Genomic DNA, 18,691 nt, shown 5'->3' with positions numbered 1-18,691 from the left:
CTTATCTGCATCTGAAAAAGGTAAAACACAAACAAGTTTAGATGTCTCAACCTCTGAATGGTTGTCCTTTTCTTTTAGGAGCAAATCCCGGTTAGCAAACCGGGCTCGCAAATAAGCTTGCTGGATAGCTTTACTCGGATAACCCCTTTGACGGAAACGATCTTTCATATCCTTGGCAGCAATTTTGAACTCCCCCAAATTGGAACAAATCCTTCCGGCCCTTAAAAATTGGCTCACCGGAAGGTTAAACTTGAGTTTGTACGGGTGAAAGCTTGAAAAATGTAACAGGGTGTTGCGGGCCACTGGCTTTCTAAAAAGCTTAGTACTCAACTGATTTCTCTCTCTGAACACTAAAATGTCCAAAAATTCAATTTGCATGATGTTATATGTAGCTGTAAACTGTAAATTCACATTAATTGTATTCATCCATCTAATATATATTTCAAGGTCTGCCGTTGTTCCATTCCATAGAAAGAATACGTCATCCAGAAAACGCTTCCAATATAAAATGTTAGTAGAAAACTGCACAGAGGGGTAGATCACTTCTTCAAATTTTCCAACATAAAGGGTGGCCACCGAAGGAGCCAAAGTGGCCCCCATGGCCACCCCTTGAACCTGTTTATAGTAAGTATCTTCATATATGAAATAGTTCTCCTGGATGACCCATTTGGCTAATTTCAGAAGGAAGTGTGTGGTAATTCTTTGTTGTCCCGGCCTAGCTAATAGGGTTTCTCTAATAATATCTAAAGCTCCTGATTGAGGGATTTTTGTGTAGAGTGATACTGCATCCAACGTGACCTTGGATGTGTTTGGTCTGCCCCTGGGAGGTTGCTTCACATTGGCCCAGAGACAGCCGGCACACCCAGGGAGATACTTAAATCAAGCTTTAGCACACCGCGGACATTTTAAAATTCATGAGTGGTCGCGTTGTGGGTAACCAATTCAAATTTAGAGGTACGCACTCTATTTCTAATAAACGATTTTGGTGTTTGGCAAAGGTTTTAATAGCAACAGTAGTTATTTATATTATTTATTGTTATTTATAGGGATCAGAGCCCTGATGAAACCCAGTATAGGGTGAAACATGTTGGTGAGAGATTCCTTTGAATGCACTACCTCAGCTAAGTATTAGCTTTATAAGAAGATTATTGGCAAAATAGTCAGAGCAAAGTTCTATCTTCACAATAGATTATAAGTGACCCGGTGAGGATCTAATGTGTAAATCCAACCACTATTGAAACTACAATGGAGTGGATGGTGGCATTTCTGAGGGTCTGAAGACTAATTGTCTGGTGTTGGTTAACAGTATACCATCTCCTTTGTGTTTTGATACTTTTAAAATGGAACGTATAATGGCCATACAACAGGGACATTATAGGAAATTTCTGGATGTTTTAGGAACCATTTTCAAAACTCTGTAAGGAATGATAACTGATCTTATTTTTGGCTCTTTCAACATACACATCCAGGGTGAGGGGGAGGGGGGATTAGCACTACTATCTTAAATTGGGAATTTTGTTGATAGATTTTATGTATTTGTTTTTCTTGAATATTAGGCGGTTGGGAGGGTTAAAAATGATTGTTTATATTTATCAGTAAGATCAATATGCTTTTCCTGTACTATCTAATATAAAATCCTAAGCCGCGCATGCGCACTCCCAACTGCGTGCTCCCGTTTTCTGTGAGCTATAGGGCACTGCAGGTAGGAGTGCGCATGCACGCGAATCTCTCTCTCTCTTTCTCTCTTCCCCCTGAGGCGGATGTCGGCCGTGGCGGCTGGCGGCAGCTCCAGGCTGCGACGGCCAAGCACAGAGCCATCAGCAGCGGGTGGCGGTCAGCCGAGAAACCCCTGACCTACAGGCCGGGCCGAAGTTTAAAATACTGAGTGTAGGAGGGGCAGGAGAAGCTAGACTGAGGGAAAAAATGATGATGCACAGGGAAATGGAGGGAGAGGGAATGCTGCGGCACAGAGAAGTAGGGAAGGAGATAGGAAGAAAGACACAAGGACAGGGGCAGGGAGACAGAAAGACAGACAAAGGGGGCCAGGGAGGGAGAGAGACAGAAAGAAAGACAGCGGGAGGAAGAGAAACCGAAAGAAAAAGACAGGGGTAGGGAGAGAAACAGAAAGAAAGACAGACATATATTCTAGCACCAGTGGGAAGAAGGGAGACAGAAAGAAAAGAAGAAAGACACAGGGACAGGGAGAGACACAGAAAGACAGACAGACAAAGGGGGCCAGGGAGAGAGACAGACAGAAAGAAAGACAGTGGGACAGAGAGAGAGACAGAAATAAAGACAGACATATATTCTAGCACCCTTTAATGTAACGGGCTAAAAAGCACAGTTACTTACCGTAACAGGTGTTATCCAGGGACAGCAGGCAGATATTCTTAACTGATGGGTGACGGCACCGACGGAGCCCCGGTACAGACAATTTTAGAGTGATTGCACTCTAAGAACTTAGAAAGTTCCAGCAGGCCGCACCGCACATGCGCGAGTGCCTTCCCGCCCGACGGAGGCGCGCGGTCCCCAGTTAAGATAAGCCAGCTAAGAAGCCAACCCGGGGAGGTGGGTGGGACATAAGAATATCTGCCTGCTGTCCCTGGATAACACCTGTTACGGTAAGTAACTGTGTTTTATCCCAGGACAAGCAGGCAGCATATTCTTAACTGATGGGTGACCTCCAAGCTAACAAAAAGAGGGATGGAGGGAAGGTTGGCCATTAGGAAAATAAATTTTGTAAAACAGATTGGCCGAAGTGTACATCCCGTCTGGAGAATGCATCCAGACAATAATGAGATGTGAAAGTATGAACTGAGGACTAAGTAGCAGCTTTGCAGATTTCCTCAATAGGAGTTGATCTGAGGAAAGCTACAGACGTTGCCATAGCTCTAACCTTATGGGCCTTGACAGAACCTTCCAGAGTGAGTCCGGTCTGAGCATAACAGAAGGAGATGCAAGCAGCAAGCCAATTGGATAACATACGTTTAGAAACAGGATGTCCCAACTTATTTGGATCAAAGGATAGGAAAAGTTGATGAGACGATCTGTGAGGCTTAGTGCGTTCTAAATAGTAAGCCAAAGCACGCTTACAGTCCAAAGTATGCAAAGCCTGTTCTCCAGGATGAGAATGAGGTTTCGGGAAGAATACAGGCAGGACAATAGACTGGTTAAGATGAAAGTCAAATACAACCTTAGGAAGGAACTTTGGATGTGTACATAGAACCACCTTGTCATGGTGAAAGACTGTGAAAGGTGGATCGGCAACTAGTGCATGTAACTCACTGACCCTCCTGGCAGAGGTGAGAGCAATAAGGAAGACCACTTTCCAAGTGAGAAATATGAAATGAGCAGTAGCCAATGGTTCAAAAGGAGGCTTCATTAAGGCGGAAAGAACTACATTAAGATCCCAGACCACAGGAAGGGGCTTGAGAGGTGGTTTCACATTGAAAAGGTCCCGCATGAATCTGGAAACCAAAGGATGAGCAGTAAGAGGTTTTCCGAAAAAGCAGTGATCTCACTGAGGTGAACTCTGATAGAAGTAGATTTGAGACCAGAGTTAGATAACGAAATGAGATAATCCAAAACGAGTTCTACTGCTAGCAAAGTTGGATTATGATGATGCAGAAGGCACCAGGAAGAAAACCGAGTCCACTTCTGGTGATAGCATTGAAGAGTGGCCGGCTTCCTGGAAGCATCAAGAATAGAACAGACAGGCTGAGAAAGAAGTGAATGAGTCGAGGTCAGCCCGAGAGATACCAAGCTGTCAGGTGCAGAGATGGTAGGTTGGGATGTAGGAGGGACTGCTGATGCTGAGTAAGCAGAGAAGGAAACAGTGGAAGAAGTATGGGCTCCCTGGAACTGAGTTGAGGTAGAAGGGAGAACAAATGTTGCCTGGGCTACCATGGAGCGATGAGAATCATGGTGGCGTGTTCCCTCTTGAGCTTGAACAAGGTCCGCAACATGAGAGGCAGAGGAGGAAATGCATAAAGGAATAGATTGGTCCAATCCAGGAGAAACGCATCTGCTGCCAGACGGAGAGGAGAGTAGAGTCTGGAGCAAAATTGGGGCAGTTGATGATTGTGAGGAGCTGCAAATAGGTCCACCTGAGGAGTGCCCCATTGATCGAAAATGGAATGAAGGGTCAGGGGATCGAGAGTCCATTCGTGTGGTTGGAGAATTCGGCTGAGATTGTCTGTCAAGGAATTCTGCTCTCCCTGAATGTAGCCTGCTTTCAGGAATAAATGACGAGCTTTTGCCCAAGACCAAATCTTCTGGGCCTCCTGACACAACAGGCAAGAGCCCGTCCCACCTTGTTTGTTGATGTAGTACATTGCAACTTGATTGTCTGTGCAAAGTAGTAGAACTTGAGGAAAGAGGAGATGCTGGAAAGCCTTGAGGGCATAAAACATCGCTCGGAGTTCCAGGAAATTGATGTGATGTTTCTTTTCCTGGGCAGTCCAAAGACCTTGAGTTTGGAATTCGTTCAAGTGAGCTCCCGAAGCATAGGGGGACACGTCTGTGGTGATGACTAGATGATGAGGAGGCAGATGGAACAGAAGGCCTCTGGATAGATTGTAAAATTTCAACCACCATTGCAGAGACTGTCGAAGAGACGATGTCACAGATATGTGTTGCGAACAAGGATCCGTCGCCTGGGACCACTGGGTAGCTAGGGTTCATTGAGGAGTGCGCAGGTGAAGACATGCGAAGGGGGTGACATGAACTGTCGAGGCCATATTACCCAAGAGTATCATCATTTGTTTTGTAGAGATGGACAGTTGTGGAAGCACCTGCTGACAGAGATGAAGAAGAGTCTGAAGGCGATTGGATGGAAGAAACATGAGAACAGTGTCCAAGATCGCTCCGATGAACTGAAGCCGTTGAGTGGGGATGAGATGCAACTTGGGAAGATTGATCTCGAAACCCAGAAGTTGGAGAAATAGGATGGTCTGGTTGGTGGCATGAAGCACTTCCTGAGATGAAGGAGCCTTGATTAACCAGTCGTCCAGGTAAGGGAAGACTTGTAGATGGTGAGAGCGTAGGAAAGCGGCCACCACAATGAGACACTTTGTGAATACCCTGGGAGAGGAGGCAAGACTGAAGGGTAACACTTTGTACTGGTAATGACAATGACTGATCATAAACCAGAGATACTGTCTGGAGGCCAGATTGATCGGGATGTGAGTGTAGGCTTCCTTGAGATCGAGGGAGCATAGCCAGTCGCCTTGAGTGAGAAGAGGATAAAGTGTGGCCAGAGAAAGCATTTTGAACTTTTCCTTGACCAAGCATTTGTTGAGATCTCGGAGATCTAGTATAGGTCTGAGGTCTCCGGTTTTTTTGGGAACCAGAAAATAGCGGGAGTAGAATCCCTGCCCCTTCTGATCTAGAGGAACTTCCTCTATGGCGTTCAGAAGAAGAAGGGATTGGACCTCCTGAAGGAGGAGGAAGGACTGAGATGTGTTCAAAGCAGACTCTTTTGGAGGACTTTGGGAGGGAAGAGTCCGAAAATTGAGAGAATAGTCGTGGCGAATGATGTTTAGAACCCACTGGTCTGAAGTGATGAGCTCCCAACGGCTGAGGAAAAAGGAAAGACATCCTCCTATGGGTTGAGACAGAAGGGAAGATGATGGAAGACTGGCTAGGCCCTGGAGAATGGAGTCAAAAGGGTTGAGTTGTCTTCGGTTGCACAGCAGGTTTTACTTGTTGCTGCTGCGGAGCATGAGGTTGTTGGCGTTGCTGCTGACGTGGACGCCTAGGCTGCTGAGGAGCAGATGGTAAGGGTCTAGCAGAGTATCGGCGCTGATAAGAAGATTGTGGGCAAAAGGGTCGCGCAGGTGGAGGCTTCTTCTTGTTCTTGAGAAGAGTGTCCCAGCGAGTCTCATGGGCCGACAATTTCTGTGTGGTAGAATCGAGAGAGTCACCAAATAACTCATCTCCAAGGCAAGGAGAATTGGCAAGGCGACCCTGGTGGTTGATGTCAAGCTCCGAAACCCTGAGCCAAGCGAGACGGCACATAGCCACAGCTATTGCCGTAGCCCTCAAGGTGAGTTCAAAGGTGTCGTAAATTGAACGTACCATAAATTTCCTAAGCTGCAACAGGCTGGAAGTGCAGTGGTGGAAAGAAGCTAGTTTCCGGTCAAGCAAGTAGTTCTCAAAGGAAGCCATTTGTTGAATAAGGTGTTTTAAATAGAAGGAAAAATGAAATGCATAATTGCCTAAGCGGTTGGCAAGCATAGCATTTTGGTACAAACGCTTGCCAAACTTGTCCATGGCCTTCCCCTCTCTGCCAGGAGGGACAGAAGCACAGACACCAGCGCCCGCCGATTTTTTAAGGGTGGACTCAACCAACAAAGATTCATGTGGTAATTGTGGTTTATCAAAACCTGGAATGGGAATCACCTTGTATAACTTGCGAGGAGCACCTGAGATTGTTAAGGGTGTCTCTAGATTTTTATAAAAAGTCTCCCTCAAAATGTCATGAAGGGGCAATTTAAGGAATTCCTTTGGAGGCTGATCAAAGTCCAAAGCTTCAAGAAATGCCTTAGATTTCTTGGATTCAGCCTCCAACGGAATTGAAAGAGACTCGCACATTGGTTAAGACCACTGCAGAACGCGATCTAGGGGTGATTATTAGTGAGGTTATGAAGGCTGCCAATCAAGTGGAGAAGGCTTCCTCCAGGGCAAGACAGATGATGGGTTGCATCCGCAGAGGTTTTGTCAGCAGGAGACCTGAAGTAATGATGCCGTTATACAGATCCATGGTGAGGCCTCACTTGGAGTACTGTGTTCAGTTCTGGAGACCACACTATCGTAAAGACATACTAAGAATCGAGTCGGTTCAATGAATAGAAACATAGAAACATAGAAAGATGACGGCAGAAAAGGGCTACAGCCCATCAAGTCTGCCCACTCTACTGACCCACCCAATTTAGTCTGTGTGCTAATGACCCCATTCTTTAACTTGATCTTCGTAGTGATCCTACGTAGGTGTCCCATTTATTCTTAAAGTCAGGTACGCTGGTGGCCTCAACCACTTGCACAGGAAGCTTGTTCCAGCGATCTATCACTCTTTCCGTGAAGAAGTACTTCCTGGTGTCGCCATTAAATTTCCCTCCTCTGAGTTTGAGCGGATGTCCTCTTGTGGCCGAGGGTCCTTTGGGAAAGAAAATGTCATCTTCCACCTCGACACGTCCTGTGATGTACTTAAATGTCTCAATCATGTCCCCCCTCTCCCTACGTTCCTCAAGAGTGTAGAGCTGCAGTTTGTGCAGTCTCTCTTCGTATGAGAGACCCTTGAGCCCCGAGATCGTCCTAGTGGCCATCCGCTGAACCGACTCGACTCTGAGCACGTCTTTATGGTAATGTGGCCTCCAGAATTGCACACAGTATTCCAGATGAGGTCTCACCATGGCTCTGTATAGTGGCATTATGACTTCAGGTTTCCGGCTGACAAAACTTCTTTTGATACAACCCATCATCTGCCTTGCCTTGGATGAGGCCTTCTCCACTTGTTTGGCGGCCTTCATATCTGCACTGATGATTACTCCTAAATCTCGTTCTACTGAAGTCCTAGCCAATGTTTCTCCATTCAAGGTGTAAGTTCTGCATGGATTACCGCTACCAAGGTGCATGACCTTACATTTCTTAGCGTTAAAGCCCAGCTGCCAGGTCGAGGACCAGCATTCCAATGTAAGCAGGTCCTGCGCCATACTGTCTTGCAAGTTGCTTTCACTTACTATATTGCATAGTTTGGCGTCATCGGCGAATAATGTTACTTTACCTTGAAGCCCTCGAGTCAAGTCCCCTATGAATATGTTAAAAAGGAGTGGACCCAGGACCGAGCCCTGCGGCACTCCGCTGGTCACCTCCGAAGTCTCAGAGAGGGTGCCGTTGACCACCACCCTCTGACGTCTGCAACTCAGCCAATCTTTGACCCATGTAGTCAGTGTCTCGCCTAACCCCATCGATTTCATTTTGCTTATCAGCCTGCGATGTGGGACGCTATCAAAAGCCTTACTGAAGTCTAAGTACACGACGTCCAGAGACTCTCCCGAGTCTAGCTTTCCTGTTACCCAGTCAAAGAAGCTTATGAGATTGGATTGGCAGGACCTACCCTTGGTAAAACCATGTTGACTGGGATCCCTTAGGTTCCCCTCATCCAAGATCGTGTCTAATTCACGTTTAAGTAGTGTTTCCATGAGTTTACACACTATTGATGTGAGACTCACCGGCCTGTAATTCGCAGCCTCTGCCCTGCAACCCTTTTTGTGCAGAGGGACGACATTAGCTGTTTTCCAGTCCAGGGGGACTCTCCCCTTACTTAGGGAGAGATTGAAGAGCATGGATAACGGCTCCGCCAGGACATCAGCCAGCTCTCTGAGCACTCTTGGGTGCAAATTGTCCGGTCCCATGGCTTTGTTCACCTTGAGTCTTGACAGTTCGCTGTAAACATCAGCTGGTGTGAACTCAAATTTCTGAAATGGCGACAAGGATGGTCTTGGGGCTCAAGGATCTCACGTATGAAGAAAGACTAAAAAAGTTGCGGCTGTACTCACTTGAGGAAAGAAGAGAACAGGGAGACATGATTAAAACGTATAAGTACATCACGGGACGCATCAAGTCGGAAGATGATCTCTTCTGTCTCATGGGACCCTCAAACACCAGAGGGCATCCGATGAAAATCAGGGGAGGGAAATTTCGTAGCGACTCCAGAAAGTACTTCTTCACCGAGAGAGTGGTGGATCATTGGAATAGACTCCCATTGCATGTGATTAAGGCCAGCAGCGTGACGGATTTTAAGAGGAAATGGGATATTCACATGGGATCTCTAGGGGAGTGAACTCTGGGGGGCGGATAATTGGAATGGGCAGACTTGGTGGGCTATAGCCCTTTTCTGCCGTCTTTTTTCTATGTTTCTATGTTTCTATCTCCTTTAGAAAAGATGTAAAGGAGGAATGGTCCGGTTTAGAGGAAGGGGTCCTCCTCACCTGAAGAACCCTCCTCCTCAGAGAGCAAGGGCTCCTCAGAGTCATCCCAGAGATGAGGATCTCGTACCTGGAAACCCCGACCTCGGCTCAGTGTGTCGGGTCTTCCGTGCCGACTTCCCGGACCGTAAGGAGGCGACACCGGGATAAGTCAAAGGTTGCCGATGCCGGGACTGATCAGACATAGGCAATGGCTCAGATGTTTGAACCGCCCGATGAAGACCTCTTGGTTCCGCGGTAAGTAGCAGCATGGAAGCCGAAGAGGCAGAATGGACCGGTACCGACAGAGTGGAAGCCGACAATAGGGGCTGCTCCACGGCCGGTACTGGTGGCTCAGACCGGACCGGGTCAGGAAGGCTCGGCGCCAACAGAGCAGGGATGAGTTGCTGTAACTGCTCTTTAAGTTGGACTTGAAGGACAGCCACAATACGGTCATCCAAGGAAGGCACCGGTATCGCTTTCTTTTTCTGCGGTACCTGTGGTGCCGCTCGACACCCAGAGGATGAAGAGGCCGAGGAGGATGCACTCACCTCTATAGGGGCGGAGCGTTTACGGGGGCGCCTCGAGGTCGGCAGGACTGGACTCTCTGCCACAGCGACCGGAGGACGCTCCAAGGAGGAAGGCTTCTTAGCTGGCTTACCTGTCGGGTGCGACGCCGGTGCGGTGTCACGCGGCATCGATGAAGTGGGCGCCAGCTGAGAAGCAGTCGATGCCGAGGGATCAGCCATCTCAGTTGAATTTTTGTTGAATTTGCCTGTTTTTTAAAGTGCGCTTCTTCAAAGTAGCAGGTGGAAGGCCTATGATCCGGACCCAAGCACTGAAGACACCAATTGTGCGGGTCGGTCAACAAGATGGGCCTAGCACACCATTGGCACTTTTTGAAGCCAGGCTGAGGGGGCATGAAGGTGAACACGGCCTCCGCTAAATCAAAAGCGGAGGACTCGATGATGATACTAGGCCCCGCCGGGGCGAACCCGAGAAAAACAAAAGAAACAAAAAGTTTTCTCTTTTTTTTTTTAAAGAACCAAATAAGAAAAAAGCAAAAGTTTTCCGAAGAAAAATATACGCGAGCGGGAAGGCAAGTGAAAGAATTTCAATGGCCGTTGAAAAACACGCGTCTTCTTAGCTCCGTGGAAACTAAGAAACTGGCGGGAAGGCACTCGCGCATGCGCGGTGCGGCCTGCTGGAACTTTCTAAGTTCTTAGAGTGCAATCACTCTAAAATTGTCCATACCGGGGCTCCGTCGGTGCCGTCACCCATCAGTTAAGAATATGCTGCCTGCTTGTCCTGGTATAATACTAGTTATATATATTTGTTTTGCACAGTTGTTGTTTGGAAAATCAATAAATATTAAAAAAAAAAAAAAAAAAAAGAACATATACCAGAGTGCCGCTTATCTTGTATTTTTGGCTGTTTTAAGATAACCAGTGCTAATATTTGGTCTTTATCTCATAGACTATCCCTCCCAATCCCTGAAGCAGCCTTTTGGCAAAACGCTATTTGGCTAACATCGGATGGGGCAGGAAAAGAAGCTTGCATAGAGCCAGAGACAAGATTGTGATACACAGCCAGTATAAGAGCCACAGATAATAAGTTTTCGTAGTTTTGTTGACACAGTGTTCCATATCAACAATTAAGATCTGTTTGAAAGTAACGTTTACATTTCTTTTTTCCTTCTTTTCTTCACTCAGGCCCAACAATTGTCCCTTTCTATTCTCTCCCTCCCATGTCCCAAGTTCGTACCTGCTCCCCCTCACTGCCTTCCAGCCTTTGTCCTTTCTCCCTCCCATGTCCTGAGTTCGTGCCCCCTCCCCCTCACTGCCTTCTAGCCTTTCTCTTTCATCCTCCCTTCCATGTCCCAAATTTGTGCCCCAGCCCCCTCACTGCCTTCCAGCCTTTGTCCTTCGTCCTCCCTCCCTCCCTGCCGTATCAAAACCTACCTTCCTCCCTCCCCGCCACGCCAAAGCCTGCCTACCCACCGCCGATTCCTCCTCCTCTGCCCCTGGTCCGCTGTCACTCGCCACAACTCCAGGAAGGGAAGGGCCAGCGTGCAGCAATTGCACATCACTGGCCCACAAGCCTTCCCCCAACATCAATTCAGCTGGCCCTTCCCTTCTCTCCATCAGAACTGTTGTCGAGAGGCTTGTGAGCCAGCGACGTGCAATTGCTGCATGCTGGCCCTTCCTTCCCTTCCTTGAGTTGTGGAGCAGCGGCGGCAGCAACAGTCAGTCAGGCAGGCGAGGCGCAGCACTGGGGGCGGACAGTAGTCAGCCCGAGTACCCCCAACAACAGGACATTTAAAAAGGTACGACAGGGTGGGGGGTATTTAAAAATTTTATTTTCGCTGCATAAGATGCATCGACATTTCCACCCACTTTTGGGTGGAAAAAAAGAGTGCATCTTATGGAGTAAAAAATACGGTACTCTAACTCTCCTATTTTATTTTTTAGGCTTCTAGCATTTGTATACAGACACTTCAAATTGTGTTTTTTCCTTGTAACTAGAGGCTGCTGAGAAAACAGGGAAAATTTGAGTCTCTTATAGAGAATGACATGGTGGCGGTTTACCCGCGGCTACTGTGTTTAGCCGTGGGTGACCCGCCAGAAACGGGGAATGAAAATTAGCAGCCTCTGCAGGGACGGGGACAAGGCCATCACCGCCCCGTGGAGCGGTGAATGGTCTTGTCACCGCAGTGAGGCATAAAGGATCGTGCGGTCCCCGCAGCCCCACTCGCCCACCCGCACGTTGGCTCGATCGTTTAACCAGCTTCCTCTCTCCACCTCACCTTAGTTTGCCGGCTTTCTTTTTCGGCGACCGGAACGCTTTCAAAAGAGCCGCGAACGCGCGTCTGCTCAGTATTCAATCTTCTGCTCTGACCCAACCGGAAACAGGAAGTTGCAGCAGAGCAAAAGATTGAACTTTGAGCAGCCGCGCATGCGCGGCTCTTTGAAAGCGTGCCGGTCGCCGAAAAATAAAACCGGCAAACTAAGGAGAGCTGGAGAGCAGTAGCGTACCAAGGGGGGGGCGGGAGGGGCGAAAAAGGTAATGGCGCCAGGCCTTGGAGCACTGAGGCAGACAGCTTCTCCCCCCTCCCAGCCGAAACCCCGCTGACCCTCCTATCTCTCCCCCCCCCAGTGAACCTTTCCGACCCTCCCAGCGAAAGCAGCAAACCTCCCTCCAGTAGCATCGGCTTTCTTCTCCCTCTGCCGCATCACTGATGACATCATCAGTGACGCGGCAGAGGGAGGAGAAAGCCGCGATGGAGGTTTGCTGCTCTCGCTGGGAGGGTCGGAAAGGTTCACGGGGGGGGAGATAGGAGGGTCAGCAGGGGTTCGGCTGGGAGGGGGTAGAAGCGGTCTGCCTCGGTGCTCCATTACCTTCTTCGGGCAGCAGCAGCGTTTACAATTCGCTGCTGTTGCCGGCTTAATGAAGACAGGACCCGACAGAGAGGAAGGCCTGAAGCAGGCAACAGCAGTGAATTGTGAATGCTGCTGCTGCCCGATGAAGTTCAGGACATCGGGGAAGGAGCAGTGAGAAATCGGCTGCTGGCTTGGGGGTGAGGGTAAGGAAAGAATCGTGGAAGTGGAGAAATTGGCACGATGGCTTTGTGGGGGCTAGGGGGAGAGAGAAAGAAAGGAAAAAATAAAGAGGGGGGCAGGGGGAGAGAGAAAGAAAGGCAGAAATAAAGAGGGGTCGGGGGAGAGAGAAAGAAAGGCAGAAAGAAAGAGGGGGACCAAGGGGAGAGAGAAAGAAAGGCAGAAATAAAGAGGGGGTCAAGTGGGAGAGAAAGAAAGGCAGAAAGAAAGAGGAGGGCCAGGGGGGAGAGAGAAATAAAGAGGGAGACCAAGGGAAGAGAGAAAGAAAGGCAGAAATAAAGAGGGGGGCCAGAGGGAGAGAGAAAGAAAGGCAGAAATAAAGAGGGGAGCCAGGGGGACAGAGAAAGAAAGAGGGGGGGGGGCAGGAGAAGAAAGAAGAAGGACCAGAGACTCATGAAATCACCAGACAAAAAGGTAGGAAAAATGATTTTATTTTCAATTTAGTGATCTAAATGTGTCCGTTTTGAGAATTTATATCTGCTGTCTATATTTTGCACTATGGTCCCCTTTTACTAAAACGCAATAGCAGTTTTTAGCGCAGGGAGCCTATGAGCGTCGAGAGCAGCGTGGGGCATTCAGCGCAGCTCCCTGCGCTAAAAACCGCTATCGCAGTTTAGTAAAAAGGGAAGGGGAATATTTGTCTATTTTTGTATAGTTGTTACTGAGGTGACATTGCATAAAGTCATCTGCCTTGACCTCTTGGAAAACCCGCGGAATATAAATGATAATTAACATTTTCTCTGCGTACAGCGTGCTTTGTGTTTTTAAAATTTTATTGTTAGTAGATCATTTTGACTTGGCCACAAAGGTAAGGGGGAGGGATGGAGGGGAGCTACTGAAAGACATCTAGTAATCCTTGCAGGCTTGACTGTGCAGGGAATTATTTTTGTAAAATCATGTTTTGTTATGTGACTGGCATTATCTAGACTTTAATTTCTATGAATGAATAGAATGAAAATGATATAAAATTACTTGCTTGCGGGGACCGCATGTTCCGGATCACACAAGGAAGGAGGGGGTGAAAGGGAAAGTTTCTCTTCCTTGGAAATAGATTCTGAAGTGACCTCATCAAAGAAGACCAGCACCAAATGTACAAGAAATCCCTTAAACAATGTCAAAAGAGCCCAAAATAGAAAACTGCTACTGCCTTGAGACTCCATTATTGAAGGAATCAACTTGAAATCACAGAAGAGACAGGAAAAGGTTAAATGCCTCATGGAATCCTCAGGTACAAAACACAAACCAAATTGTGAATGAAATCAGAGCAGACAGTAAGAATTATAAAATTGATGTCATTATCCATCTGGAAAAAAAGGCGTACTAGAAATAATGCCTCAGCAATACAATTTTCAGAAGTTCTATTTGCTCATGGTAAGGGAGAAGAGAGACTGCTAGTGATGGTGGGGGGACTGATAGAAGATATGAAAGAAGGGTGGTAGAAAGGAACAGATGGTAAAGGAGGGAGGGAAGGGTGGTGGTGGAAAGGAATAGAACAGACATTGAAAGAGGGTAGAGAGGAACAGACCCTGAAAGGAAATGTGGAAGGCAGAGTGGGGAGAAGACGCTGGAAGGGAAGAAGACAGATGCCAGACTATGGGGGAGTGGAGGGAAGAAGATGGGTGCTAGACGGGGACGGTGACAGGGCGGTGAATGGGATGGCAGTGGCGGTGACGGGGCGGTGAAAGGGATGGCGGTGACGGGGTGGTGAAGGGAACGGCGGTGATGGGGCGGTGCAGAGGATGGTGGGCCGGGGACGGTGCAGTGACGGGGACAGATTTTTTCCCCGTGTCATTCTCTAGTCTCTTACTCTGCCTTCCTCTTAAGCCCTCCTGGCTTTCTTTCACCATTATTGGGACCTCTCTACTGGGACTCCCTAAATATCCTGTTTTAATAGTATCCTCTATTTCTACCTCAGCAAAATTATTCTGCCACACTGATTGTGCCCTCCACTTGATTTACAGGCAGAACTAAGTCTCGAGATGTACACTTGGTGCGAGATTATGTAAGATATTATCTCCCTACTACATGTACCCACCATAAATGCCCAAAACTGTGTCCTATACTTCGAATTTATTGTAATTCTAGCTGCTTTATTTATAGGGCCTATCAGTTGCCATACTACTGTGCTCAGCCTCCTAATCTTGTATTCATTCCTCCATACAGTTCATAAGAATTATCCCTCTGTTACTGTTCTTGTGGTTCATAAGAATTATCCCTCTGCTGCTGTTCTTCCCTTTAATCTATTGTTCTGAATATCTTATATGTGAATTTGCATCCCCAACGAGATCCCTCTATGATTGGCAACTTCTCCCATTCAAAAGCCTCCAACCCTTTAAGAATAGAGCTCTTTATCATTCCCTCCATGGGAACAATCACTGGAAGTTAGAAGCAGGTTCCAAATTTTTGTATTCTATTATTCTGTTTAGAGAGAGACAAGAGAATCTGGAACTCTACAACACTAGCAAAAATATATAGCACAGATAAACAAATACTTATACATTAGATGGAAAGGATATCATCACATTTCTTCTGGTATTCAGTCAGTAAATGGCTGCAAAAGAAAAAAAATCAGTAAGACAATATTTAGATCATATCTGATTGAAAACAAGAAGACAAAATTAACTTTCTGAGAGGTCATTGATTGCTGAGAACTGTATCGAAGGATCTGTCCTATCACATAGAACATTTCAGATGTAAAATAAACTCAATTGGACTGATCTATAATATAATAAAAGCCTAAGCCGCGCATGCGCATTCCCATCGCATGTTCCGTTTTCCGTGCGCTGTAGGGCACCGCAGATATGAGTGCGCATGCGCGCAAAACACTCTCTTTCCTCCCCCGAGGCAGATGTCGGATGCGGCGGCTGTCGGCCTTGCTGTTCTTCGGTCTGCCCTGCTCCTTGCCTTAGTATATTTTTAAGTTGAAAGAGCGGATGTCGGACGCGGCAGCTGTCGGCCGTGGCGGCTGTCGGCCGTGCTGTTCTTCAGTCTGCCCTGCTCCTTGCCTTAGTATATTTTTAAGTTGAAAGACGAGGCAGCGGCTCCTCTCAGGATCCCCACCTGCGTCGGAAGTATGATGCAGTCGGGGATCTTGAGAGGAGCCGCCGCCGCCGCGTCTTTCAACTTAAAAATATACTAAGGCAAGGAGCAGGGCAGACCGATTTTCAAAATGGCCGCAACTCCTGCACAGAACACCGATCCAGGGGAGTAGGCCAGCCAGCCAGCCATTTGGCCAGGGGACAGAAGCAGCAGAAGAAGAGTGGCTGGATTAGAAACTGTTTTCTTTTTTGTTCCAGTTCATAGCCTCCCTGCCCCTTTCCTGTCTGGAAGGGAGGGGCAGGAGCAGATGACCCCTGCTGCTCCAGAGTCTGAAAAGTAGTGGGACTGTGTTCCAGACCGTTAGGAGCAGCTTTTGAATGCTATGGTTTCTCCATTGCTGTCTATGGAACTGAGCCCATGTAATGGATAGGGGGGGGCAGAAAAATGAAGGGAGGCCTATTGCTGGACAGGGGGAGCAGGAAGGAGGTGATGATGGACAGGGGGGAGGTAAAACAAAGAGAGAAGGGCTGATGCTGGATAAGGTGAGCAGTGATGGGGTGGTGGAGGACACAGGGGAGGTAAAAGGAAGGGAGAGTGGACGGGGAGCAGGCAAGGAGTGGTTGTGGACAGCCAAGGAAAAAAAAAAAAAAAATGAAAAGACAGAAATACAGAAAGCGGCTAAGGAGAGAGAAAAAGAAATAAAGACAGACACACACATATATTCTAGCACCCGTTAATGTAACGGGCTATAAGACTAGTCAGTTTATAATTTACTACTACTTATTTCTATAGCGCTGCCAGACATATGCAGCGCTGTACATTAAAGAAATTTACCATTCTCCTATCTGATCCTGTACAAGAAATATGTGGCTCTTAGACACTAAACCTTTACAAATGCAAATCCAGCAGTTAACTGAGGATTTCCCTCCTGTCTTTGTCCCTCTCTTTTAACTGTATTGAAATTTGTCTTTTTCCTTACTTTTTAAGATGAACCATTATATATAATATCATACATACAATATATCTAAAGTGACCATACGTCCCGTTTTGAACGGGACTGTCCTGTTTTTAGCTTACATGTCCCGTTGTCCCGATGCATAGCTTCGGGACACCAAAATGTCCTGTTTTCAGAAGGAGAATGACAGGCGAGCTAAAATCGGGCTGCTGCTACCTATTTGTTTAAGCCACCACCGCACTAACATCATCTTCATTCACCGACTGCACAAGCCTCCTCCCCCCCCCCCTCACCGACATCAATTTTGGCGTTGGAGAGGAAGTTCCGAGCACTTCCTCTCAGACGTCAAAATTGATGTCGGGGGGGGGGGGTGGTGGAAGAGGAGGCTTGTGCAGTCGCTGCACGAAGATGTTTAGTGCGGTGGTGGCTTGTACAAATAGGCGGCAGCGGTGGTTTGGCCCGGGCCAGGAGAGAGGATGAAAAACCTGTGGTGGGGGGGGAGGTAGAAAGAAAGACAGAAAGCGCTTGATGAGCTTAAGGATGGCGACATTATAATGTTTCAGAAAGATGACCCAGAAAATGATAACAGTGGACTAACAACAGCAAAGGAATATGTCAGAGACCTGTATCATCGTGCTAATGTCATCTTCCGTGATAAAACTATTCCTAATGATCCTGGGCTTGTTGTTACATTGTCAAATAGAATGAATTACTTTCCAGGTTGCAAAGACAGTTGCACAAAGACTTAATACCGATGCATTGTTACTACAGTTTTTTAAGCCCCAAGGTTACAAAGATGGACCAGGTAACCCTCTCAGACATAATTATTAAGGTACACTAAGATATCTACTACAGTTTTTCAAACCTAGACAATCCAAGAAACTACTACCAACAGCTCAAAATGAAAATTACAGATTTTGAGAAGTTTTAAATGCATATGGCTAAACAGCCAGTTTAGGGAAGAGGACATAATACTATATCCAGACAAACATAGATGTGTACGGGACTTGTTAGAAGAATGTAAAAAGACTGTAGAACTCTCTGAGAAGAGGTCAGGTAAATTAAGGCTGCTAGAAATTGTAAGCTACAAAATAATTGGAGTGCATCAAGAAGATGAACTGTTTAGAATATTTATCCCCTGCAACAAGCCGGACCTTTTGAAAAGAGGAAATGCTTTTGGATCAGGTAGACATAGATAAAGAAAATGAAATGCTTATTACAGTGGCACATTTCCACAAAGAGGTATTTGGGACGTTTGGAATTCCTTTCTTGCTTAAGATACACCAGGGTGAACATTTCAGAGAGGTGATGAAGTGGATTCAAGTGATGCAAGACATCCAAGAAAAAGAATTTGAGAAGTTTAAGTTTGCCATTATAATGATGGGTTGACACCAATACATTGAATATGAAGTGAATTTGAAAGACTGAGTCCCATCCTGGTAATATGTCTCATCCCAGAACTTAGCTAGGACTGGACCATTTCAATAAAGCCCCAAAGAGAAGTCGCTACACTTACCTTGAGTTATGCTACCATAACTGATTTGCATAACCAGTTTATTCAAGGCAAGGGTCAAATAAGTGCGTGTGTGCACCTTTTAACAACAGTAGAACTTTGGTACAATTGCACTATATTTGAAGTCTTCAGCAAGAGGATTTGCTGCTGATGTTAATTTTATTTTGTTGAGGCTGTTCAGTTTGGCTTCTCTGTATCTATTGACTGCCCTTTTTGATCATTGAAGATGTTTTTATAAAGCTTGGATGCCAATGAGAGATTTTATGATAAGCATAATGCAGGGCAACTGTCAGCATAAGGAGGGAAACGTTTAGTAAAACAATGGGCATTGGCACAAAAATATGTAGTGCATTTGTAGATGACAAAAGATGGCTGGCTGCTCACCCTTGTGTGGTTATCCTCACCATCACTTCAGCTAGTAAGGCTTATGTTTACATTCACAACAGATTTCTTTCCTTCAGTTATACTTTAAATGACCTTTGTGTGCATTTGTAAATGCAAAACTCTTAAAACATCAATAAATGGCAATTAGAGAATGACACGGGGAAAAAATCTGTCCCCGTCACCGCCCCGTCACCGCCCCACCATCCTCTGCACCGCC

The 18,691-nt window shown here is 46.7% G+C and overlaps 1 protein-coding gene across 6 annotated transcripts in view; it reads right to left on the bottom strand.

Annotated features, from left to right (window-relative positions):
- The window catches only part of ICE1 (interactor of little elongation complex ELL subunit 1), a 964,399-nt gene that overhangs the window by 797,649 nt on the left and 148,059 nt on the right, over positions 1-18,691 (bottom strand). For 5 of the 6 annotated variants that reach the window (XM_033929748.1, XM_033929749.1, XM_033929750.1 and 2 more), the window contains one exon: positions 15,100-15,134. In XM_033929748.1, coding sequence (XP_033785639.1) covers positions 15,100-15,134 — 35 coding nt within the window. Of the gene's footprint in view, positions 1-15,081; positions 15,135-18,691 lie in introns of those variants that run through there. The other variant, XM_033929752.1, reaches the window with a different exon arrangement.

The sequence above is a fragment of the Geotrypetes seraphini genome, chromosome 2, assembly GCF_902459505.1.
Source record: "Geotrypetes seraphini chromosome 2, aGeoSer1.1, whole genome shotgun sequence".
Lineage (NCBI taxonomy): Eukaryota > Metazoa > Chordata > Amphibia > Gymnophiona > Dermophiidae > Geotrypetes > Geotrypetes seraphini.
This window is presented reverse-complemented; position numbering and strand designations above follow the sequence as displayed.